Here is a 26,853-nt window from a genome sequence, read left to right as displayed (position 1 = left end):
TACCTCTAGATTCATCACCACCCCAACCTGACACAAGCTCAAAAAATCCCCAAAAAAACCCAAGCGCTAAAACAACAACAACAACAAAAACCTTCAAACAAACAGACAAACAAAAAACAAGGAAAACTACCCCACGGGGAAAATGCTGGGCAGGGAAGTAACAACCTCCCGCCTCCCCTCAGGTGACGGGGGCGGTGAAAAGACACGCATCAAAATGGCGCCGGCAGAGCCCGCCTTCCCGCCGGCGGAAGGGGGAGTGACGGCGGCGCCGGCAAGATGGCGGCGCCCAGTTTGTTGCGCGGGGGACTGAGGCGGTTGTTTACCGGGCTTTTCGGGAACGGTTGGGCCTCGCCGCCGGCCCGAGGCCTCCGGGAGGGTGAGTCCGGCGGTGGCCCTGGGCGCGGAGCAGGCCCCCGGGCTGCTCCGTGCCCCGTTGCCTCACCGCGGTCGGGAGAGACGGTTGCGTTCACTGTACTTCATTCTTTCCCCCAAAAAAATACTGATTCTTTTAGGCTGAAGGAGTCTCATTTTGTCCTCCCATCTCTCTTTTTTTTTTTTTCTTTGCAGTCGTGGAGGTGACTGAAGGCAACACGACCACAGTAAGTCCCTGCCCCCTTTCCCTCAGTAGCTGCCCTTGTCGTCGCTTCCCCCTGCTTCAGCCTCCCGCTGTGTTGTGTGTCCGTGTCCGCCCCCCACTCAAAGCATTAAAAAGAAGGCAGAAGTGTTGCTTTTCTGCCCTAAAGACGCATCTCGGAGCGTGAAGGGAAAACCGAGGTAGGAGCGTGTTGCGAGGGCAGGTGAGCAACGGAGGGTTTGGCTTCTGAAGGTCACCCTGTTGCAGGTGATGGGTGGCTCCAGGCAGAGCCACACACGAGCGCCAGACTCCTCGCTGCACCCCGGTAAAGTTGGAAGCCCTGAGCGGAGGCATTCGGGCCCCAAAACACGAGAAGCAGTTCTTCAGATATGTTTGTTTCTTAAAGTAGTGCCACTGGGTGTCGTCTCGAGTGTGGGAAGGCATGGGGAAGGTTTGCCCGGTGGCTTGGTCACTTCATCCAGGGCCGGCAGTGCAACATGGCATCACAGCAGGTTGCTTGCCTTTGAGCTGCATCGTGTGCTGTGTGTGCCATAGTGACTGCAGGTGATACAAAGCTTGCATCTTGTAACGCACTTGGTAAGAAAAAATTTTCAGTGAAAGCGATATCGTCAAACGAAGACCTTAAATACTAAAGGAAAACTGCTCCTAAAAATAAAACAGAAGTTCTGAAGTAACTAATAAAGAAGAGCATTTTCTCAGCTACGGTTTAAGACGGGAATGAAAAGACCAAAGCAGTAGAATTAGAATTGTACTTAATTAACACTATCTGATATGTGGCACTTTACCAAGAGAATTGTCATTTTTTAGAAGAAGCACTGAAATTACTGGGGGGGGGGGAGGAGATTGTGTTATTCTGCTTATGTTAAATATGCCTGTAGAAATCTCTGCCTTGGCTGGAGATGGGTAGCACAGATATTTTGAAATGGGTAAATACGATGAGGAAAGTGGAGCAGGAATTGTTTGGGAATAGCTAGAAGGCAGTGCACCTAAATGCTAATCTATATATACATAAATAATAAGGAGGGGACAGAATTTTTTGCTTTCTAATGAAACAGACAAAACCTGGTTGTTCATGCCTGTTTAAAGTTTGAGCTCCCTTCTTGTCCTGTTTGTATTGGTGGACATTGTCATGTCTGAAACCTGAAAAGAGCAGGTTACTTACATTTTAAATACATAGTACCAAATAGAATATGGCAGTTAGCAAGACCTCTAAGACTGTCAACAAAAATAAGTTTAAGGTGTGATGGGAAGTCTCTTTTTCTTCTCTTGAAGTGCCAGACTGAATCTTTGCCCAGAGACCTGAAGAGTTTGCAAGCATGCCCTGAAGTTGTTTTAACCCAAACAAGGGGAAAACATGCACACCAACACAACTTTGCACTCAGTCAGCTTCAAAGGGGGTGTAAATTATGATTGCAAAGTCCCAATACGTTAACTGAGGCTTGAAGTAAAAAAGATGTATTGCAGTAGCAGAGACCTTTAGAAAAATAATTCTTCCTGGCCCACTGTAGAAGCATAAGAGAGATTTGAATATTTCTACTGTATTATACCCTAGCATCAATCTAGAATCCATCAGTGCCCCTAGATGAGAAAAATCCTGTAACAAATGGTGTAAGTTGGCCAACTAAAGGGCTGATACATTTCTCAGCTTATTCTCTGGTCACTCCATTTATCCTACCAACTCTACGTCACTCTTTTCTGAATCCATCTTTCTGTGCTCATCTTTCTATGTGTCCTTGCTTTTATCAGTATTGAAGGAAGTGTTTGATGTGAACCAGATGAATGAATCCCAGAGAAATCTGGATTTTATCAGCACACTGAGAATATAGAGCCCCTATATTCCTTCTTATTTCTCTAACAGAGGAATAACTGAGTTAACAACATTAAAGTCGTCAGTAGTTGAGGAATAGTTGCCAAAAACTGTACACTGAAATTTATCTCAAGAAAAAATTATACTGACATAGCATTCTGAATCTTTATTCGTTTTCAAGATGGAAGTACAGTCACAATACAGTCTGAAGCCAGACTGGCAAGAATCAAGACCACATACACCAGCTTCCCAGAAAATAACCTTACCAATGAACAGAAAGCTAGATACTGGCCTGTATTTTACATTCATAGTTACTTTTTTGGTTTTGTAAAACTGGCTGTTCTGCTTGTGGGGGAGGAATCTTACTTAAAAATTGACAAAAATCAACAATATGCTCTCTCTTTGAGGTATTGAGGTGTTTGAACTACAAAAAACTTGCTTGTTTCCATTTTGCTATCACTAGACAAGACACAAATCTATTGTATAAAATTGCATCCAGCTGAACTGCCAGAACTAGTGTCCCATGCACGCTTACAGAAAATGTCATGCTTTTCCCAGTTTTTCAGGCACAGAACCTGATGGTTCAGTCTGAATCAGTCTTCTTTTTTATTAAAAGTAGCATTGCATTCCACCCAGGGTTTCTTACTAAACTAAACTCTCTGGTTCAGAATCTGGTTTTAATCTTAATTTGACCAGAGGAAACTTCCAAAATATTTTGGAGAAAAAAATGGCTTAGTTTTATTGTCTTTTCTGTCCATTCAGCTGCAATTTGAGATAGCTCTTGTTTCTATTCAGAAGTCCTCAAAAAAGGCCAAGCACACATATCACAGAATCACAGAACGTTAGGGTTTGGAAGGGACCTCTGTGGGTCATCTAGTCCAACCCCCCTGCCGAAGCAGGGTCACCTACAGCAGGCTGTACAGGACCTTGTCCAGGTGGGTCTTGAATATCTCCAGAGAAGGAGACTCCACAGCTTCCCTGGGCAGCCTGTTCCAGTGCTCCGTCACCCTCAGAGTGAAGAAGTTCTTCCTCATGTTTAGTCGGAACTTCCTCTGCTTCATTTTGTGCCCATTGCCCCTTGTCCTGTCGCTGGGCACCACTGAAAAGAATTTGGCCCCATCCTCCTGACACCCACCCTTAAGATCTTTAGAAGGTCCCCTCTCAGCCTTCTCCAGGCTAAACAAGCCCAGCTCCCTCAGCATCTCCTTGTAGGAGAGATGTTCCAGTCCCCTCATCATCCTCATAGCCCTCCGCTGGACTCTCTCAAGTAGCTCCTCAATGGTACTTCATATTCCTAACATATCTACACTTAGAAAACAGATTTCTCAAGTTCTTCCCACACACACCTACATTTCTTTGCATGATACTTTTGAGAAGACTTGAGTGTTAGACTTCACCTCTTTGTAGTGATAGAGAAAAGACTGTAAAATGATCTCTTAAATTAATTGTTCAGGGAATTAAGCTGGATGAAATATTGATGCATTTAAAAAAAAAAAAAAAAAACTAAAAAGAAAACCACAAACCCACAGATGTCTCCTAACAGTCCGTCCTTAAATTTAACTTTTGGTCAGAATTTTCCCTGTTGGTGATTTATAATCTAGCAAGCCCCACAACGTGCATCTGCTATTCTGTGACATTCTCATACTCCCAGAAAAAATGTGTTTTAAAGCTTTTGGCTGAAGGGCCACTACAGTTTCCAGGCATGATGGTTCGAAGGAGTACTGCAATAAATGGAATTCAGGCGACTATGAGAACTTCACACTGACTGTGAACTAGTTTACATTTAGTAAAACATATATAAGAATTTACCAAATGGTTCTCTTTGCCCCTTGGATTTGTTCTTCTCCCTGTAGTCTGTGTATATCTAAAATGCTTGGTATATCTGTACATAAGCCAGATGAATAATGCAGATTCTGTTGCCCTTACATCTGCACAATACTGGTCAGTATGGGCTTGATGAAAAGTATTCCTCAAGTCACAGGTGCAGGTGGAGGTCTAAACTGTGCCTGATCATTATATCCTTTGAATTGTTTCCTAGATTGAAGGGAGAATTATAGAGGATGCTGAAACACCAACTCCTCCAAACCCTTCTGGCCAGTGTCCCATCTGTCGCTGGAACCTGAAGCACAAGTACAATTATGTGGTAAGTTCAATGAAGGAAAGTTCCCCTGTCCTCAGAGCTAGATAAATAACTGCACAACCTGCCCCTCTTGTCTTTTGCTGGATGTAGTAAAGGTAGTTAACTTCATCTCTGCTTCTCTTGGGTGTAACAAGAGCTTCCTACATAGTAATTGTTTGTCTTGGCTGATGGTGTTCCTGGGAAAAGGAGGATGAGCTCATATGAAATAGGAGGTTTGGAATTGTACATATGGCCATCTGATGTGAGAAGGCCATTCCTCTCTTTTGTTCCCATCTACCCTTCAGCATTGCGCTTTGGGAGAATCAAACTGAAATGCAGTGTTTAGTCAACTGATTAAGGCCTGGTCTAACTCTAGAGAGGACAAAAAACTTTGCTAGATCAATTATACGTCTTCAAGCACTAGAATTTCTCATTGGGTCATTGTCCACTTAGGTAATAACTGTTTTATATAACTTTTAAAACTCTTGATGGGTATGAAGGAGAGCATACATGTTTACATCCCTTGCAACAGAAAAAATAGATTTGATTCAAGCTTTTTGCAGGAAATGCTAATGAGAAGTTTGTTAACTAATGAGAGGATTACTAACACTAAATGTAGAAGATGGGAGGGAAATCCTGTGATGCTTTAAAACAAAAGCACAACAGTCAAGAACACTTCAGCATAAGAAGCGTGAGATAGAAGGTGCAGAATGTAACTTTACGAGAGGTCATTCAGACAGAATTCACAAAAGGAGACGAAGTGCCCCCCTTGCAAGCTAAAAACCCAGTATGGAATTAGAAAAGAAGTAAACCAGACAGGAACATGCTGTTACTAAGATAAGGCAACAGAAAACTGAGAATAAGTTAATGTCAGTAGGATTAGGGTGAGAGAGATACAAATACGTCTAGGAGAGAAGAAATCTTTGTCAGAAAGAAAGTCCATTAATGAGAAGAGAAGGGGACTGAAAGCCACACTGGCTGCAGAATGACTAAGTTGCTCGCATGCAGTCCTAACACACATAAAAAAGAAAAATGTTTTAATATCTAGATAGTAATGGCAATCTTACAAGTGTAAAACAACAGGAAAAACTAGGTATAGAAATAACTTAAGCATTGAGTTAGGTACAGACCAGCAAGCCTGGATTGCATGTAGCCCCAAGATCTTAAGAGAATTACTAACAAATACATTACTTCGCTTGTAGGATTTTTTTAAAGCATGAAAAAAAAATACTAAGGAATCACCAAATGGTTTGAAAATAGCAAGTGTAATACTAAGTAGTTGAGAGAGGAAGGAGAATGATGCTGATGATTACCACTTGGTAAATCAGACGTTGCAAATTCCAAGTAAAATGGTATCACCTAGGAGTAAAAAAAAATAACCTGTTGGATAGGACTAATGGTGACTCATGAATTATGAAGAACAGGAGTACAGAAATAGTGCCACACAAAATACTTGCAATTACTTCAAGCAGATGAAACAGCAGATGCAAGGTGTAAATGATATATCAGTTTACTATCTTTCAAAGCCTGTGTTGCAGAAATTAAGTTGTCTAGGATCTGAATGTTGTCAGTGATTCTGACTCAGGCTGGGTGCAATATTAAATACGAAATAAGTTGGAGGTGGGGGATTATTTAGTGTTCTCTGGTCTGGTTTCTCAACAGTCAGGGAAAGCTAAAAATACATTGAATTTGCAGGTGATAGTAAATTAGGAGAAATGGCAAATACCATTAAGATATGGAAGGTACTACAAAAACAGATCACATTTGTTTTGTGTTGCCGATGTTTGGATGCAGTGATTTCTTGCAGCTCTTTTCTTCTTCATGGTTGCCGAATTGTGTTGTGATCAAAACAGACCAATCACACTGGAAAATACTTTCTTAAGGTTATGTGACTTTTAAACGCGAGGAGTCAACAGCGTCATTAAACTGGGTAGTTCTGTGGATTTCCAGAAAGCATTACATGAGTCACATGTTAGCAGCTACAGAGAAACTATAAACTGATGCTCAGGTATGAAATGAGCCATGGGAGCTGAGTAAATCTTGGAAATTAATATATAGACTCACTTTCTACAGCTGTCTGTGGTAGAAGACTCTCTTGTATGTAGAGATGCCATTAAGAACCAAAGAAGCAGTTTTAGACAATGTGATGCTGTAGAGCCTGAGTTCCAGGATTAGAAGTGGGCTGTTGGTCCCAACAGTGTAAAGCCTGAGTCTTAGGTGTGTTTGTAGAGTGAACTAAGGTTACGAGTTTTCTTCCACACTTCAGTTTGATTCTTAGATCCTAGTTTCTACTGTTCAGTATGGAGGCAAGAGCAAACCAAATGTGAGGAGAGGTCCTGCAGCCAGAGTCTTGACAATCATTGCTGTGATCATTCCTAAGAAATTGTGGTCCTGAGAGACAAACTAGGAACATGTCCATCCTGGCTGTCATGTCATTTTTGGATGCATATGCATGTGATGTATACATATCCAGTACTCCTGCTGTAGAGCAGCGGAGAAACTGGACAAAAAGCTAAAGAAAGCAGTGTGAACTGGTATTTCAGGTTTCTTACCTCAGTATTTAGAAGCATTCCTCTGTGGGGTTGATGAGACCCAGGAGAAATTTCATTTCTGTGGTAGACCACTTCTGCTTGAATAAGTCCCTTACATGTTTGAATGCTTTGTACCAGTCATGGATTTTCAGACTTTTAAATGTTAAGGTGAATAAAATCTCCTTTTTCTGCATAAAAGCGCTCTCTGCTATTTTATTTTGCTACAGCAGTGATGAGCAGCAGAGCCTGGAAATGCTTAAATAATAAAGTGCAGGCATTTAACTGTGGGGGTAATTGAACAGTGGTACAATTTACTCGCTGGTGATTAATTATCCTAAAAGTCTGTAAATTGAGAAGAGCTATTTTTGTTAAAGATATAGCATAGTTCATGCAGCATAACCTACAATCTGTGCTTGGTAAGAGATCAGAATAGAAGGATCACAGTGGTTCCTTTGAGATTGATAAACTGAGATCAGTCAGTTGCACAGAAGAGAAAGTGTGAGCTTTTTTGCTTGGGATGCTTGTAATTGGACTGAATGAGGCACTATGAAAAGGGAAGTGTTGAATTAGCCCCTGAGGGAGCTGAGTAATATGACCTCATAGGACTTTCCTTTTGTCATGTGCAACTAGCGCAGTCTAAAGTAGTGGCATAATGAGTTACTTTGGCTGTCAGAGAACTGGGGGACCAATGTCTCCAAAGTTATTAATCAACTGAACAGGCATTGTGAGCACTAGCAGGTCATGATTCCAACCTGCCTCAGCTATGGTGTGGAGGGCTGCAGTTGTCTCTGCCAATTCAGTCCTTAGTCTCTGCTGAGGCTCGGGATAACAGAGCCTAAGGTACAAATTCCCGCAGTTTGTGGTCTGCATCTGTCTGTTCACTGAAGCTGAGATCTCAGCTGATTTTTTTCATATCCGTTGGAGATAAAAAATAATTTTGGTCATTGTCAGGATGCAACTGGATTGAAACCTGCAATCCTGTTACGAAATGCCTGGAGAATGGTGTGCAGCTCCCAAGAGTAAGGAAAAACTAGACACTTGTGTAACTGGAAATAATGACTGGCAGACTTGTCTGATACAGCCCAGTAGTAATTTGGCTACACAGACAGAACTCCTTTTGCAGTAAATGAAGGTTTTAATGAGTCGCATGTGACAAGTCAAGGATCCTGGTTTTCAGAGTGTCTGCAGATATTAAAATCCAGCGATGCCTTTGCATTTTGTTTGCTATCCATTCACAAGAACATGCTGTACATAGTGTTTCATTTAGCAAGTTTATCCAGCCCTTTTAGAGGTGAAAGCTAAACTTGTTTTTCATTTTCCCCCTTAACCACTTCAAACATCATTAGTCTGAGTAGGCAGTAAATATGTCATCTTGCTTTGGCAGCAATTAGGGGAAACCAAACTGCAAGCTTTGCCTATTAGCCCTAGATCAATTCAATCCAAGTTGTTTTCATCAAATACAGCAGATTACAGGGGTGGGAACCTGGGTCCAGCCTCGTGGGAGCTGTCCGGTGATTAAAGCAAATCCATGGTTACAGGCTTGGCTGTCCACTAGCACAAAATGTGAATTTCATGGAACATGACGGTACCATGAGAACTTGCCAGACATATTTTTTTTCTTTGACCGCTCTACATACTTGTTCGCTTCTCTCCACAGCTGCTCCGTAAAGTTGGCTGTACCTGTCTGCTTTCTCCCTGTGGTAAGATGCATCTGTGCAAGTATTCTGGGAGAGGCACCTGGCCTGTTAGCTGTGGGGATCTTCAGAAATGGACAAACCTTCTGTCAAGTGTGCAGCATTTTAAGCCAGATGGTGTGAGCATAATTTGGAGCTGCAGCAGCTGGGACATAGATGATTTCAGTTAAGAAATGACTGCCACACAAAGGTGTTGGTCAGTTGGTGACACTGTTGGTCAGAGATGATAACAGAAAGAGATTTTCCTGATTTTTTTTCCACAGGGAGAAAAAGACTATCTCCCTGTGCTTCCCGCCTCCCATCTTTGCATGGAAACACTTGATAACAACCGTGTGAGTCCATGAGGCGTGGTGGTAATAGGAGAAATCACTTGGACCACACACACCCTTCACAAGAGCCTGTGGCCTACTTAGGCTTTCACGGCTGCAAAGACTAGAATAGCCTCAAACTTGCCATCAGCTGCCTTTTTGCTTCCCTACAGAGTAATGCAGCAGGCTAGTAGAATAGTCTAGAAAGTTTTTCTCCTTCTAGGCATTTGGAGCTGGACAGCCCTTTTTCACTTAGGGCAATGATATGTTTGTGGTAAATAGCAAATTTAGCTGTTGGTAATTTGGAGAACTGGATGGCTAAAGAAGAGGAAAAGAGGGGATGGAGTCTTGCTCTGGTTTCCTGAATCCAATCCAGTGCATTTCAGGAGTGGCCAAAAGTCAGTGCCCTTGAACTGTTTGGCTGGCCTCTGTCCAGTTTCCACCAACGCAGCTGGCACCAGCTGGTCCCCTGGTTACTGTTCTCATTGGCAAGGCCATGTGTTAGCTGGGCTGAGGACACTTCGCTTCCGTTTTGACCGTAGTTGGCCTCTGAGGAGCTTGCTGCTAGTTGCTCAGCTGTGCTATTCTTGTTCTTTGGATACAACATCACTCTGTATGGTGGTTGATAAGTCATTTTGTATCGGTGAGGAGTTGTCTAGCCTGCTATGTTTTCAAAGGAGCTGGATCTGAAAATCAGTCTGAATACATTAATTGTAGACAAGTGGAGGTAGAAAGGAAGCCAGATAAGGGAAGAGGGAAATTGTGTGTCACGATGATATTAGGGAGGGTGAGATTGAAGGCAGGGAGGAGGGAGGACAAAAACAAACCACAAAAACCCGAAATACACAAAAGACCTCTACATTTTAACTGCAGCACTTGTATGATAGCATCTGTTGGAACTGATCATTACCAGAAAGCCATACTGAATTGCAGCAGCACCCATCAGAGCTGAGCTGGTCTTATGCAGTGGGGGTGAATGTATAATTCCTAGATAGCTAGGCTTTCTGACTATTAATTTTCTATCTACTTCTGATTGTTTGCTTTTGCAAGGGCAATAATTGAAGCTAGGAATGCTCCAGGGAGCTCTTTGTAAAAGCGCAAAGACTGGGGGGGGTGGGAGCAGGTCTGCGAATCTGTGAACAACAGGCAGAGTCAGGGTCACCCAGTGTGAAAAGCAACAAGTACTCTTTGTTCTTGCCTGTTGCCCTGGACAGGGGGGCTGCACAGTGCTGACGCACCTGGTTTGAATTCTGGTTCTGTTGGGGTGCTCGCTGGCAGGTCCCTTCCAGCCTCCACATGGTCCAGCTACCTCAACTATGAACATGTTTACCACGGCAGTGGAGAAGTAAACTCTCAGCCAGCAACAAGTCTATCAACAGATGGAGAAAGTGAAGGTCGGAGGTAGACTCGGCTGCAGTGACCATGAAATGGTTGAGTTCAGGATCCTGCGTGGAGGAAGCAGGGCGATAAGCAGGATCAAAACCCTGGACCTCAGGAGGGCTGACTTTGCCCTCTTCAAGGAGCTACTGGGAGGAATCCCGTGGGCCAGGGCTCTCGAAGGCAGGGGGGTCCATGAGTGCTGGTCGCTCTTTAAACAACACTTCTTTCATGCACAGGAGCAATGCATCCCCCTGAGAAAGAAATCTAGCAAAGGAGGCAGGAGACCTGCATGGTTAAACAAGGAGCTTCTAGCAGAGATCAGGCAGAAGAGAAAGGTCCATGGAATGTGGAAAGAGGGGCAGGCCACTTGGGAAGAGTACGGAAGCATGGTGAGAGTGTGCAGGGATGCGACGAGGAAGGCCAAGGCCCACCTGGAATTGAAGCTGGCAAGGGATGTCAAAAACAACAAGAAGGGCTTCTTCAACTACATCAGCAGCAAAAGGAAGGCTAGGGACAATGCGGGGCCGCTGCTGAATGAGACGGGTGTCCTGGTGACAGAGGATGCGGAGAAGGCAGAGCTACTGAATGCCTTCTTTGCTTCAGTCTTCAGTGCTAAGACTGGCCCTCAGGAATCCCAGGCCCCGGAGGTAAGAGAAGAAGCCTACAAAGAGGACGACTTTCCCTTGGTCGAGGAGGACTGTGTGAGGGATCGCTTAAGTGATCTGGATGTCCACAAATCCATGGGCCCCGATGGAATGCACCCACGAGTGCTGAGGGAGCTGGCGGATGTCATTGCTGAGCCACTCACTCTCCATCATCTTTGAGAGGTCCTGGAGGACAGGAGAGGTGCCCGAGGACTGGAGAAAGGCCAATGTCACTCCAATCTTCAAAAAGGGCAAGAAGGAGGACCCAGGGAACTACAGGCCGGTCAGCCTCACCTCCATCCCGGGTAAGGTGATGGAGCAGCTTATCCTGGAGGCCATCATGAAGCATGTGGAAGAAAAGAAGGTTATCAGGAGTAGTCAGCATGGATTCACCAAGGGGAAATCGTGCCTGACCAATCTGATAGCTTTCTATGATGGCATGACTGGCTGGGTAGACGAAGGGAGAGCCGTGGATGTTGTCTACCTTGACTTCAGCAAGGCTTTCGACACAGTCTCCCATGATGTCCTCCTAGGGAAGCTGAGGAAGTGTGGGCTGGATGAGTGGTCGGTGAAGTGGATAGAGAACTGGCTGAATGGCAGAACTCAGAGGGTTGTCATCAGCGGCGCTGAGTCTAGTTGGAGGCTGGTGACAAGTGGTGTCCCTCAGGGGTCAGTACTGGGCCCAGTCTTGTTGAACTTCTTCATCAACGACCTGGATGAAGAGTTAGAATGTACCTTCAGCAAGTTTGCTGACGACACCAAACTGGGAGGTGTGGTAGATACACCAGAAGGCTGTGCTGCCATTCAGCGTGACCTGGATAGGCTGGAAAGCTGGGCAGAGAGGAACCTGATGAGGTTCAACAAGGGCAAGTGCAGGGTCCTGCACCTGGGGAGGAACAACCTCATGCACCAGTACAGGCTTGGGACGGACCTGCTGGAGAGCAGCTCTGCAGAGAGGGACCTGGGTGTCCTGGTGGACGACAGGTTACCATGAGCCAGCAGTGTGCCCTGGCTGCCAAGAAAGCCAATGGGATCCTGGGGTCCATCAAGAAGAGTGTGGCCAGCAGGACGAGGGAGGTTCTCCTTCCCCTCTACACTGCCCTGGTGAGGCCTCATGTGGAGTACTGTGTCCAGTTCTGGGCTCCCCAGTTCAAGAAAGATGAAGAGCTACTGGAGAGAGTCCAGCGGAGGGCTACGAGGATGGTGAGGGGACTGGAGCATCTCCCCTACGAGGAGAGGTTGAGGGAACTGGGCTTGTTCAGCCTGAAGAAGAGAAGGCTGCGAGGGGACCTTATAAATGCTTACAAATATCTGAAGGGTGGGTGTCAGGAGGATGGGGCCAAGCTCTTTCCAGTGGTGCCCAGTGACAGGACAAGGGGCAATGGGCACAAACTGAGGCACAGGAAGTTCCGTCTGAACATGAGGAAGAACTTCTTCCCTCTGAGGGTGACGGAGCACTGGAACAGGCTGCCCAGGGAGGTTGTGGAGTCTCCTTCTCTGGAGATATTCAAGACCCGCCTGGACAAGATCCTGTGCAGCCTACTGTAGGTGACCCTGCTTCGGCAGGGGGGTTGGACTAGATGACCCACAGAGGTCCCTTCCAACCCCTACTATTCTGTGATTCTGTGATTCTGTGACTTTCCCTTGGTCGAGGAGCACTGTGTGAGGGATCGCTTAAGTGATCTGGATGTCCACAAATCCATGGGCCCCGATAGAATGCACCCATGAGTGCTGAGAGAGCTGGCGGATGTCATTGCTGAGCCACTCTCCATCATCTTTGAGAGGTCCTGGAGGACAGGAGAGGTGCCCGAGGACTGGAGAAAGGCAAATGTCACTCCAGTCTTCAAAAAGGGCAAGAAGAAGGACCCAGGGAACTACAGGCCGGTCAGCCTCACCTCCATCCCGGGAAAGGTGATGGAGCAGCTTATCCTGGAGGCCATCATCAAGCAAGTGGAAGAAAAGAAGGTTATCAGGAGTAGTCAGCATGGATTCACCAAGGGGAAATCATGCCTGACCAATCTAATAGCTTTCTACGATGGCATGACTGGCTGGGTAGATGAAGGGAGAGCCGTGGATGTTGTCTACCTTGACTTCAGCAAGGCTTTCGACACAGTCTCCCGTGATATCCTCCTAGGGAAGCTGAGGAAGTGTGGGCTGGATGAGTGTGGATAGAGAACTGGCTGAATGGCAGAACTCAGAGGGTTGTCATCAGCGGCGCTGAGTCTAGTTGGAGGCTGGTAACTAGTGGTGTCCCCCAGGGGTCAGTACTAGGCCCAGTCTTGTTTAACTTCTTCATCAATGACCTGGATGAAGAGTTAGAATGTACCCTCAGCATGTTTGCTGATGACACCAAACGGGGAGGTGTGGTAGATACACCAGAAGGCTGTGCTGCCATTCAGCGTGACCTGGATAGGCTGGAAAGCTGGGCAGAGAGGAACCTGATGAGTTTCAACAAAGGCAAATGCAGGGTCCTGCACCTGGGGAGGAACAACCCCATGCACCAGTACAGGCTTGGGACGGACCTGCTGGAGAGCAGCTCTGCGGAGAGGGACCTGGGTGTCCTGGTGGACGACAGGTTAACCATGAGCCAGCAGTGTGCCCTGGCTGCCAAGAAAGCCAATGGGATCCTGGGGTCCATCAAGAAGAGTGTGGCCAGCAGGACGAGGGAGGTTCTCCTTCCCCTCTACACTGCCCTGGTGAGGCCCCATCTGGAGTACTGTGTCCAGTTCTGGGCTCCCCAGTTCAAGAAAGATGAAGAGCTACTGGAGAGTGTCCAGCGGAGGGCTACGAGGATGGTGAGGGGACTGGAACATCTCTCCTACGAGGAGAGGCTGAGGGAGCTGGGCTTGTTCAGCCTGAAGAAGAGAAGGCTGCGAGGGGACCTAATAAATGCTTATAAATATCTGAAGGGTGGGTGTCAGGAGGATGGGGCCAAGCTCTTTCCAGTGGTGCCCAGTGACAGGACAAGGGGCAATGGGCACAAACTGAGGCACAGGAAGTTCCGTCTGAACATGAGGAAGAACTTCTTCCCTCTGAGGGTGACGGAGCCCTGGAACAGGCTGCCCAGGGAGGTTGTGGAGTCTCCTTCTCTGGAGATATTCAAGACCCGCCTGGACAAGGTCCTGTGCAGCCTGCTGTAGGTGACCCTGCTTCGGCAGGAGGGTTGGACTAGATGACCCACAGTGGTCCCTTCCAACCCCTGCTATTCTGTGATTCTGTGAATAAACAAGCAGAGTCTCCAGAGGCCCTTTGGGCCAACTTTTGCTGACGTCAGCATGTCAAGGGGACCTGCCTATATTGGCCTGAGGGGTACATTTGTAGTGTGTGGAAATGGAGAGCACGTATCTAAATACTGGGCTGTTGTACTGTGTACAGTGAACGTTTAAAAATTTGTCATCCCAGCTCTGTGATACTATCTGATCCTAGAGATCCCTTTAATTTTGTTTTTATTAAGAGTGCTTTATATTTCTAGAGCTCTTAATTGGGAAGGTCAACAGCAGTGTAATCTAAATGATCCTTGAATCGCAGACAAGCCCTCAGCATGCTCCAAGTGCTCCTTCCATCCAGTGTGGCTGTAACAGTCCCATCTCATACACGCACAGTCGAAGGACTGAAGGCAGCAATTTATCCTCTTAGGTCTTTCTCACCAGCACATGTTCTTTTCTCACATAAAGCTTCTTCATGCGAGATCTTGGACAATTTCCCTGCTCTCCACCCCTCCAGAGAGACATGAGGGAAGTTCCACCATGGGAAAGTGGATAAAAGTTTGAGTAGTAGATAGCAGAGAACAATCCTGCTCTGAGGGAACAAGGAGGGGGCCAGAGGTGATCTAACGTATCAGTGACCTTTAGGATAGCAGCTGTGATGGCATTTCAAGTTGTGTAAACACTGTCCATCTGTAGGTCTTGTGTAACTGTGACTGAGTACCTAGGACACATTATCTTAGCTGGAATCTTGGAGCAAGCGACAGTGAAGTAGCAGCGATTGCAGCTGACATCATGTGTTTACACTGGTGAAGTCAGGGGAAGACTCAGACCATCTGAGTGGCCTTACTGAGCTAAGCTGGCAGGCGACTAACAGCAAGCAAAAGCCACTTGTTGTCACACTGCAGCCAAAATGCGTAGGAAGGAATAATTGTTTTGTTTTGCTTTGTTGTGAGTTCTGTACACAGCACGAAGGTCAGCACAACACCTAAGAATCACAGCAGTTAAAGTAGCTGTAGCACTGATGGGTTTGCCCTTCTCTTGCTCTCTCAGGATGTCTTGCTGCTGAGTCAGTTTATCCGTTCTGATGGAGGGATGCTGCCACGAAGGGTCACAGGCCTCTGTTTGGAGGAGCACAAGAAGATTGCTGTCTGCGTGCAGATGGCTCACCGTGCAGGTACCTAGCCTTCTCCTGAGACAGCCCCTTACTGTGAGGTACCCATAGAACCCCTTGAGAAGGATGTCCAGCCCAATTAGTATAGCTCAGTGAGATGTTATTGTCCAGTCACCCAGCAAACTCGTTATGGTCCAAGTGCTGGGACAGGATGATGGACCAGAGACTACTTGTTCTGCTTTCTCTGTGCCTTGGCAGCAGACATTTATCCCTGTAGATGAGTCTACTGTTGCAGAAAGATCTGGGAAGTGGCTCAGTCTCTAGTAACTAATGATTAAATACCAGCTTCTGAAATTACTTGATTTATAGTAAGCTTGACCTGCCCCGTTAATAACATGCACCTGCCTACCATCTGCCATGTGAAGACTTTTTTCTTTAGCCTGGGAGTGGGACCCAGGTTGATACAGTCAGAGTATTGTGCTGACCTTTATGCCTGGTACCTGAGTTGTATCCAAGTTAAATGCACTGAGAATTTTAATAGTCAGATTTTCATCCTGGAGATGGAATCGGATTGGACACCAGTGCTCTGTGTCCTCTCAAAAAGCCTTTCCGATGAGCCCAAGTGGCTGTGTCTTTGGTGTGCATTCCCTCTCTATACCCAGCAGAACCTCCTAGCTTCTTTTTGCCTGGGATGCAGTTCAGCAATGACTAGAGATAAAATACCCTTTCTACTGTACTTGAGTTTTTGCTGTGCTGTCCCAGTAGGGGCCTGGGTTGCCTGGCTTACAAGGTGCAATGTAACTTCTGGGTGCTATAGAGGCAAGGAGACACTGCAAAATATTCTCATGCCTGCCTTTTTCTCTTTCAGGTTTGTTGCCAAACCACAGGCCTCAACTTCCTGAAGGGCACGTTCCCAAGAAACCGAAGCTCAACAGGTGAATAGTCTTATCTTTGCACAGCTCTTTTTTTCAGGAATAGACTGGAAGAGGAAAAGCAGGGGTAACGGGGTAAAACATGCCTCAGGCAACAGGGCTCATAAAGAGTACTCCTAGCATTTCAGAGAAGGAAGGTCTGTCATGATATTCTTCTATTAGTCTTTCAAGAAAAAACCACATCTCATTCAAAACATTCATCCACACAAGATTAAAATTGCCACGTGTGTTAGAGTCTGCCCTCCTTCCCTCAGCTGCACTCGCCTCCTCATCACTGAAACTTGAGTCCAGGCAGTCACGGCAGGATGCCACAGAGATGGAGTCACAACATCACAGAGTAGTTGAAGTTTAAAGGGGTGTCTGGAGATCGTCTAGTCCAAGCCCCCTGCTCAAGCAGGGTCACCTAGAGCAGGTTACCCAGGACTATGTCCAGTCAGGTTTGTTTTGAGTATCTCCAAAGATGGACCTTCCACAGTTTCTCTGGGCAGCTTGTTCCAGAGAACCGCCATCACAGTGAGACCGTGTTTTCTTATGTTCAGACAGAATTTCTTGTGTATCAGTTTGTGCCCATTGCCTCTTGTCCTGTCGCTGGACACCACTGGGAAGAGGCTGGCTCTGTCTTCTTTACACCCTCCCTTCAGGTATTTATAAACATTGATAAGACCCCCTGAGCCTTCTTTGCTCCAGGCTATGCAGTCCTTTCTCTCTCAGCTTTTTGGTGCCCAGCCCCCAAAAGCAGGAGGGTGCCCAGGAAGGGGTACCAGCAGTGAGTGGGGGGTTGACCAGCCAGCAAGGGCCCATCACAAGCCTGTGCCACTCTGTCCCATCCCCGTTCCCCCCAGTCAGCAATTCGTCCTCCGCCTGCCCTTCCTGTGCAGGGTCTCTTCCCCCTCCCCGGCCTGAATGGCCCCTGGCCTTTGGTGGGTGAAGGGAAAGCCTGCAGCCGCCTCCTGCGCTGTGCGGGGCGCTTGGAGGTGCTAATCCCCTGTTTATGACCTCACACTCTGTTTCCATGGGGATGTCAGAGCGGTTTATGAACCTCGCATTAGCAAGCCCTGGGGTTACCAGAGGCCATGGGGCTGTTGCTGGGAGAGCTTAGGCTGCAGGGCTGGGGGCGGCCAGAGACTCAGGCCTGACTCTGTAGTGGAGATTTGAGACAAGCTCTTGGAAATGTCCCTTGGGTGCTGGCAGGCTGCACACTGGTATCAGTGAGGATCAAATTAGAGGACTCCACATTGATGCAGCCCTGTAGCCATCAGATACTTCAACTCTGAAAACTACTTCTTTCCCGTGTCTCACAAGTCTTTAGGATTCTTTAGTAGTTGTGTCTATCCAGCAGCTGTGGGGTGGAGCACATTATCTAGTTAGCATTCACATAGCAACCCTGCATAGCAGGTTGAGACAGGAAATGGTAAATCCTGTATCTTGCTGGAATCACACCAGGACTGCAGATCTAATGCCCTGACTCATAAATTTTTTCCATAGACTTCTAGTGAGAACAAAGAACGGATACTTCCAGATATGTTCTACATGCAAGTAGGTGTGCTACACCTCTAAAATTAAGATATTTAAATTTGAAATTAGTATCTAAGCCCTCCCTATTGCATTGCTAGTCCGTCCCTACACCACCCTTGTTTTTTTCCTCCCAGCAAGGGAACATAGCAGGCAGGGTGGAAGCACAGTTTAGAAAAAGAGCAGAGCTGTTGCTGAGGAGATGGAACAGCATTGAAATAGGGCAGGCTTTGGGGTCTGGGTGGAGATGAGAGGATAGGATCAAGAAATCAGACTGGAAGTTTTGGTGGTGGGTCCGGAACTAAACACATGAGTCCCAGAGCCAGGATAGAGTGCAGGGGTACTTCAGGAGTGCCCTCCTGGTCCTTCATGATACTGTCTTCTCAGCCTGCTGGAAGGGGAAAGCTCTGCATGTTGGAGCCTTCTGAAATTTTGGCCATTGTGGTTCTGTGAGAGTTTTGACTGTGCGTACCCCGACCTGTGCTTCCCGCCTTGCTCGCTGGAACAGTGGCTGTCACCACATAAGGCAGGAGGTATAAATTGCTTCCTTCCTGTAGCGTGAAGGGAGGACTGAAGCGTACCCACATGCTGAAGATGTTCAACTAGGACTTATTTTGGGAATGAAGCCAGAGCTCTTATCGAAAGTTTCCCCCATAAATTTGTTGTCCAAGCTTACCTTGTCTTTGCCTCTGTACTTGTTTCTAAAGCTTTCTGTAAGTCCACAGTAATTTGGGAAGCGCTCAACCAGTGGTGCTACCAAATGCAAGTCAGCTGGCAGGGAAGGCAGAGGCAAAATTAGGCTGGGACTTTTCAGTGGAGCAAGCTGCCTTGTCCAGTGCCTTGAGAACATGACCAGGTCATCCTCTATTCCTGTCTGGTGTAATATCAGGGCTGCGCACCTAACGTAGCTTGTCCCTTCACTGCATTTGTGTCTGCTGGGTTTTTAAGTGTCAGTCCTTGAAGGGATGAACAGAGGGCTTATAATAACAGATTAAGTGATACATTTTCCAAATGCTTGAGCTTCAGCTCTTCTTGAGATCACTGTATTGACTGCTCTAGTCATCTTCACCTGTCTGCCTAAATGAGAGGTTAACAGTGCCTTTTTGCACTGCCGCTGTAGCCCTGGGGGTGCCAATGGGGAGAAGCTGAGGTGCTCCATAATATGCTTGGGCCCCTTGTTAAAGCTTTTCTAAGACAGGAACACATTCCTTGACATCAGTTTAATCAGCCCTTGTGCTCTCCAGCTCTGCCTGCAGTGATGGCTTTTTCTGTGCTCCACCAGTGTGTCTACTCTGACTGTGGTGTTGAAATATGCTTTTCTGCACCCCGTCTCCTTCACAATAACCCTCACCAGCCACACTTCTGGAGCAGACTGAAGCACCTGTGTTGTAGATGCTGGAGCTATTGAATTGCCACCAGCTGCTGAGGGACCTTTAACCTGATCTGTGAAGAAACCAGGGATCCTGGCACAGCAGCTTGCCCATTGCTGTGCACTGATGCTTGCAAAGGTGAAATAGGCATCACTTGCTTGGCCCTGCAGCAGTCTGGTCCTTCTTGGTCAAAAGAAAGTAGTCATGTGGAAACAAATCAGCAAAGAGAGATGGCGACAAACTTGTATCAGGGCTGCAAACTGAGGTGGATGGTTCTCACAGGTGGGCTAGTAGTATCCAATGTACTGAGAATTTAGTCCAGTCCCAGTAAAGTCCTCTGTTTCTGCTGTCTCTCCCCCTCGCTCATCTGCACTTACTGTCTTGCCATGAGGAGCTTGCATTGCACATGGACGAAAGCTTTGTATACAGAAGACACAGTTCCTGCTATACTATTCTAAAATAGGAAGGTGCAAGGTGAAAACACTAGACAGAGCACCATTGAGGTGTATACTCTGTTTTAAGACTGTGACAATAAGCTTTGCCTTGCTGAAGGACAACATTTCTTTCATAGTCTTATCTGTGCTTTTATGTGCTCACCGCTTCTGCCCTGAAATTCATCTCATTGCCCCCCTGTAAGCAATCTGTTGTCTAACTCTTCACTCTGAATTGAGAAATCTTTCACTTTTTTTAAACGAGGGACTTCTGAGAAGTCACTGTCTACTCCAGATGTTAGCCCAGCTACATCTGTGAGAATTCTTACCGTCTGGAGACAGAAAATCTTACACTGAGCTGAGGAATGTTTTGCTGATGGTAGAGCTCTTGACATTAGACTACACCATCAGATGCTGGAGTGACAGGACCAAGATGAAAGCCTAAGATAACCTTAGGGACTGATTCCACTCACACCACCTGAGAATGAAGGAGATTCATTGTGGGAAGTGTAACTCAAAGTGGGAGTCAGAGCCCAGCACCTGTACCATAATGCAGACCTGAACATTCACTTACTGCGTGTAGACTGTGGATGTTCTGTAGACTCAGAGCAGCAACCCCTGCCTGGCTGAAGTCTGGCAGATTGCTTCATTTAGATGAGTAATCCCTTTAATTTCTCTCCAGTCTTGCAGAATTCTGGTTGATGCTCCCCTTGGCCAGGCTTCTTTCAAGGTTGTGTCAGTATTTTTGAGAGCAGCTTCATCTGCTGCTGAAAGAGGGGCAAACCAGCCTGATGAAAAACTGTTTTGTCTCTGCTCTTTGCCCCTGAGACAATGTACAGACCAGCTGCACAGGAGGAGCCCTGTGGCTCCTGGGCAGAGGTCCTAAGGAAGTATATCAAGAAGGGCTGAGGAGCCGTGTTAATGTATACTTTTGAAAGCACCAGAAAAGCTGCTTCTCAGCTTTTCCTTGGCTGCACTTGTGGCATTTTTGGCCAGAATGTTTGGCCTGTGTCACAGTCGCCCTGTTTAAAGTGATCCTCCTTCAAATACGAAGTGTCTGGCATGCACTGGCTATCACCTAGCTGAGATTAAACTGTAACATGCCACTGTATGGAATTATCAGCAAACTGTCTTGTGTTAACAAGGGTCGAGGGTGCTGCCCTGCCATTGATCTAGAGATGTGAAGCGTGGCTTTATCACCCAGAGCCCCTCTGGCTGCTCTGCCCCTCCAGAAGGTGCTCTTCTGGTGCTTACTCAATGATGTTTTCCAAAAAGCAGAATCCCTGCACTGTTTTCTAAAGTGGTACTACTGGAATGCAAGAGGAAGAGCAGAATGCTTTGGGAAGTAGTGGCCTGCAGATCCTGCCTTGTTCTTGGTCATCCAACTGTCTGGCACAGTATGGGATCACCCATCCAGGATGTAATGTAACATAGAGGAGGAGATTGGACCTGCACAAGAAGGTATAATATGAAAGTGAAATGCCAGTTTGAGCCAAGCTGTGTGGTTCTGGGGGTGCTAGGAGAGGTATGAGAACAGCTTGTGGTCAGAATTCAACTGGGGAGCACTCCACAGCGCTCCCTTCTACCCCCTGCAGTTGGGACACTGTCCAGGTGAGACTTACCATGGTATTTCTCATTTCTTGGACTTTAGTTCTTTGCCTTTGTGCTTTCTGCCTGATTTGTTTTTGACAGCAATAGCTCATGGATGTTATCACTTAACCGATTTACTAGCTGTGGGTGCTTTTGCAGAAATACGGCTGTTGGGGTATCCACACCGTCCATAAACTCTTGAGTCTACTGTCCTCCCCCTCTTCTGTACAATTTGTCTGCAGAACTTCGAAAACTATGGAAAACCAATAGTTTTCCCCTGTCAATGCAGAACTACTACCCACAGTTCATTTTCTCATGTTTGGCCCAGTCTGGGGCTTTCACTGTTTCCAACGGATGATTCCACAAGCAAATTTGTCTTGCAGCCAAGGATTGTTCCCTCATCCTCAGCCTGAATTCTCCCTTTCATAACTTCCTGCTGTTGTTTTTGCATCCATTTGTGCTCCAGCCTGGCATGTTCCAGTTAAGTGCTGCAGAAACAAAACATTTTCACCAGCCTGTGAGGCTGAGGAGGGTCTCAGGGATTTCACCAGCACTGTGCAGAGTGACAGACTGTTCTCATATTCCAGAGTCATGTGTGTAAGGCCACCACACACCAGAACCATTTGGGAAACGGTCAAACTTCTGTCCTTGCTTTCAGGAATGGAAACATGAATACCTCAGCAGTTTTCTTTCCAGCATTGAAGTTGTCGCATGGATAGTGCGGACTAACACTCTGTCCAGAACAGTCACTGAGTTCAAGCCAGCATCTAGATGCTCTCTTAATGTGCATATAGCACTCATTTTCTTTTGGCAAGGTCCAAAATATTGGTTAAAGCACAACACTGTGAAGTGTTCCCTTTCCTAAAGGACTAAGAGATGTCACAGGTCCCCCAAGTTTGGGCTCTGTCATCAAGAGGTGCTGTAGATTATGGAATACTTGATTTTGAGTGCTCAGCTGCCACTCCATGTTCAGCTTCCTGCTGGAAGAACAGAACTTGGCCCAGATAATACCCAAGTCAATCCCTCCTCCACTACCTGAACTGAAGAAGTTGCCATGTGTTAGGAAAGAGGCAGGTTCCATATGAAGTCCTCATGAATTACAAAGTTTTCAGGTGCTGTGGACACCTCTCGTCCCTGGGAGCAGAATCTGGTTTCACTGCTGTCAGTGTTTCACTCCAGCAGCATGTGGTTTCTCTCATCTGCATGGAAACTCTGCTGAGCATAGCACGTGAATTCAAAGCAAAAAGCCAGAGCGGCTGCAGGTGAGCAAAGCCAAGAGGTGTCATGGGAAGGGATGTGGCAGGGAGGAGGCAGTCTTGCCAGCACTTTGATCGAGTGCTTCCTGCAGTCTGTAGCCCCCTGCGTTCTGCTCTTAATCCAAACAAAAGCCAGACTGAAAAAGCTCAGTGAGGGTTCAGAAGTTCAGCCTTGAACTGCACCAACATGGCCTTTGCTTGGGCTGTGTGCAGGACTGCAGCTGCCCCATGGGTAGGTCATTTCCCTTACCCAGCACACGGAAGCCCTATGCCTACTCCTAGGTGTTAAGCAGCAGCCCTGGAGTGGGAAGGCTTTGAGGCACTCCTGCTCACTGACTAAAATCCATGGAAACAGACTTCCATGTGCCACAGAGATTTTAGGGGATTGCAATGACTGAAGGTGACTAACCACATGTGTTTCCATCCTGTTTATATCTTGCCTTTTCCCATCAGGGAAATCCTACCAGGATTCCCATCCAAACCACTCATTTGTGCAGCTGGAGTCTAGGGATGCTGGTTGTTGCCCAAGATCCTACTGTACTGAAGGGGACAAGCAGAGCCCTGAGGTTGGTTGCCAGTCCCTGATATTGGCAGTTCTGTCCCTCTTTGTCCAGAGCGAGAGCTCTGCACCCTGAGATAACAGGTTAGGAGACCGTGGACCAGCTGCATTTGGCATCCACATGGAGGCTGTGTCCTGACAACCCTCAGCTGGTTGAGAAAATTCAGACCATCTGCCAGTGTGTGTTTGTAGGTTATTACAAAAACCTCCCAAGACAAACCGTGTTGTTGGGTACAATGGAAAGTTGGGTGACTTGGCTAGAAAAGGGGGTACACTACCTTACATGGACAGCAGAGTTTTCAGGCAAGTCCTGTGTGCTAGGCTTTGAAGCTTTCATATGTGAGTTTTGTGGATTGTTTTTACTCTTGGGGGGGGGGGGAATCTGTCTGTGAAACAGTAGGAACTGGGGTTAGTCAAAGAGGAAAAGCAACTTTGTAGACTGACTGCTCCCAGGCATCAGGCTTTTGCCACTGCTGAATCAAGGTAAAAAAAAAAAAAAAAAAGGGCAGCAAACAAAATAGGACAAGTTTGAGTTTGGGACAAAGCAAGTATTAAAAGCGCTAAAAGCAAATGTGCTTCAGGAAGTGAAAGCGTCCAAATGTCTGTTTCAGCTAACAATGAAAAGCCCCAGCCTGCAGTCCCCAAAGGAAGCCAAAAGCCTGGACCAGAGGGCTGGATTAGACCTGCTCAAAAGAGAAATAACAAAAGCTTTAAAATCAGGCCATTACTAAATCCTCCTTCCTATGCAGAATTGGGGTGTGCACTTCCAGCCCCCACACAGAAACAGAGGGATTTCTTAAAAAGCCACTGTCTGTCCAAACCTGCACACAGCATTGATGTGTATCTCACATTCACACATTCACTTCTCTCCAGTGAGATCATTTATTATCACGAGAACACTTTCCCGTAAGCATGTGGACACATGACCAGAACTGCACTTGGCACACTGATGCATTAAAACAATTTGGGTTTTTTTTCCTCCTTCGCTGTAAGTGTAGTCTTGCGATATCCAAACTTGCGCTACAGACCGCCCCCTGCAACAAGGGGAATGTGAAAAGGAGGACCTAGCCCCATGTGCCCGTCAACCACCCCTACAGCTGCCTTGACATGGTTCTTTGCCAGATTCCAAACTGGGGACCTGCATTTGGACTCTCTGAACTCCACTTGCATGTGAAGAGACAGGGGAGTCTCTCCTGCTTCCTGTCCTGATGTTATGTGAGGGATTCCACTAATGCACTAGCATAACATTAAAGGTCAAAAGGGACTAAATGTAGTGCACACATAGGAGAACAAGTGGCTGGATCTTGCTCTGCACCGTCTCCCAAATCCCTCCTGCTGTTGCTTCTAGGTATTTACAATAAACTCCTCAAAGGAAAAGCAAAGTATTTTGGAAGTGGCTTCATTTCAGTGGCAGGAACCTCCAAATGTGATTCATTTTTCAACTGGTGCTGTTTGGGATTGCTGAGGAGAAAAGCGCTAGGAAAATGGGCTGCTGTTACACAGTCTGTAGCTGCCTGGCATAGCAAGCTTTCTTTGTAGTTCTCAGGAATGTGCCAAATGCCTTCAAACAAATGCATTACATGGTCTCTGTCCAAAGTTCTTAATATCTTAGATTTGCACAATGCAAATAAAAGGTAACAAAGCTGTTCGGGAAGAGGATGACTGATTGAGGTTACATTAAGACCATGGGATTACTCAACAGAGGCATGCAAACATCGCTGGACAAAGTTTATCGGTCTGTTCCAAATTCTAATTTGTTGGAGCATTGTTTGTGCAGATTATGCTAGGGTTTTGCTTTGGATCTTTTTTGTCTGAAGAGACTCCTCTTTCTCTGAGGACCTCTATTCCCCTCTCTACTGGTAGCAAAAGATTTAAAGCCTAACAATACTCCAGCCCACCCAGCCACAGGGCAAGATTTCCAGTAACTGATTCTGGATCTGAAATCCCCTGCCTGCTTGCAAAGCTAAGTCTAAAACTTCAAATGGTAAAAAGCGGAGGATATTTGCCAGACGTTGCTCTTCACAGAGATTTGTAGTTGTGATGATAATTCCATTCTAGTACCTCTTAGATTGTAGTTTCTGACTTCCTGCACCAGCAAGCTGCAATAGTATTGTACAGAGAATACTAAAGCAAATTTGGACATGTGAAAATACGAGACTAGGCCAGAAACTCATCCCATGCAAAAGAAATAACCAATTACCCTCTGAAAGTAAACAAATCCCTTTTTAGAGATATTATTTCTCACAGAGTTTAGCCTTTTTAATTAGTTTACCTTATTGAGGCCGGCTGTTGAAATAACACCTCCCATAGAGGCTGGATGCATTCAGTCTTGGACTTAGTTGCAATGAAGGGATTTGGCCCTCCAGTTTAGCCACAGGTGGACAACTTGTCAGCAGCCTGGAGACTACACCTGATTTGTTTTGTGAGACTGGAAGTCAAGCAGGTGCCAGTGGGTTCAGTACAGAGGTGTAGCTTAGAAGTTCCAAAACAAACAAAAATTCCTTTCCAGTTGTCCCTTCTGAATTGAGGGAGCTCTGCTCATGATTATTCCTTTTATAAAGAGGCATGTGGGGAGGCAAAGGCTACAGTGCCTGCTCCTGCTGCAGTCGGAACCTTTTCTCGGTGATCAGTCTCAAACTGAAATGAGTTTATGTTGTTTTGACAGGTATCTGACTCGCTGGTCCATCAGATCTGCAAAGCCCATCTGGAAGAGGGGCCCGAAGTGGTGCAAAAAAACCATGCCAGTTGGACACCCTTTGCTGAAGGATAATGTCTTATATGCACAGAAGCCTCTCTGTTTAAACCACTAGTGGCCAGAACTGGCATAGTCAGTAAGCACAGCTGCTTTCCACTGTTCTGCTTTTTTGCAAGTTTGTCAGTATCTCCAATTTTCCTATTCCAAAACTGTCATTAGTACACCATATTGTCTCCAGAGAATGAGCTGCGATCTGCTGCTCTATGAGAATGTAAGATCCAGCAAAGTGAAGTTCAATGTGCAGAATGACTTGGACCAAGCAGGGGGCAAAGACTTTTACATTAAAGCCAGAAAGGATCTGAAGGCTTTTGTTTCATTATGGTCCATGACTGGGTTTTGAAAAAGTTGTTTCCATCTTCTTCCAGCAATGAATGGTGATTCCCCATTAACATGTTTGAACTCAGCTTTGCCTCATTTGGGCTTTTGTACCTGTGGCACTGATGGAAGAAAAAGTCTCCTGCAGCACTATGCTTCCTTGGCAGTAACAGAAATTGTTAATGACTGCTGAAATTAATTTTTTTTATAATTTGTACTATCCATAATTTGCAGCAGAACACCTGTGGCAGGACAGACAGCATGCGTGCATCTTACATGTCCCCTTAAGGATTCCTGGCTTGTGCTTCACTCCTAGATCTAGCAAATACAGAAAGTTGACATCCTTAATGACTCGGCCAGTTTTTTCCCCTTGCAAACACATTTGCTGCAAGTCTTCGATGCCAGTGATACAGCTGCTTCCTGGGCTGGTTTGGGGCTGTTAGGTGTGCGCAGTTTTCCATGCTGTAACTAAAAGGTGGCACCATTTCTCTCCCTGTACAGTACATGTATGCACCTTCCACCTACTGACCACTGCTACTTGAGATGTGCTACTTATGGGCCTGGTATGACAGGCTCAGTAAATTTATCAGGGTCGTTATTGCTTGGCTCCATTTCTTTGATATTTATCTGGGGGCTACAAATCAACACAGCTTCTTTATGTACTGCTATGCCACTTAACCTTGTTCTGCTTTCATCAGAATCACCTAGTAATACCTATTGGCACGGACAGGAACAAAG

At 46.3% G+C, this 26,853-nt stretch overlaps 1 protein-coding gene across 1 annotated transcript; it reads left to right on the top strand.

The window, feature by feature from the left end:
* Positions 1-223: 223 nt before the first annotated feature.
* Positions 224-26,459, top strand: MRPS18A (mitochondrial ribosomal protein S18A). The gene is made up of 6 exons (XM_075412760.1): positions 224-376; positions 568-599; positions 4,441-4,545; positions 15,335-15,458; positions 16,264-16,330; positions 25,711-26,459. The coding sequence occupies exons 1-6, from the start codon at positions 277-279 to the stop codon at positions 25,853-25,855; spliced, it is 573 nt and encodes a 190-aa protein (XP_075268875.1). The 5' UTR covers positions 224-276; the 3' UTR covers positions 25,856-26,459.
* Positions 26,460-26,853: the final 394 nt, after the last annotated feature.

Source organism: Opisthocomus hoazin, chromosome 2, assembly GCF_030867145.1.
Source record: "Opisthocomus hoazin isolate bOpiHoa1 chromosome 2, bOpiHoa1.hap1, whole genome shotgun sequence".
Taxonomy (NCBI): domain Eukaryota; kingdom Metazoa; phylum Chordata; class Aves; order Opisthocomiformes; family Opisthocomidae; genus Opisthocomus; species Opisthocomus hoazin.
The sequence above is the reverse complement of the archived record's forward strand: the minus strand, read 5'-3'. Positions and strand labels throughout refer to the sequence as shown.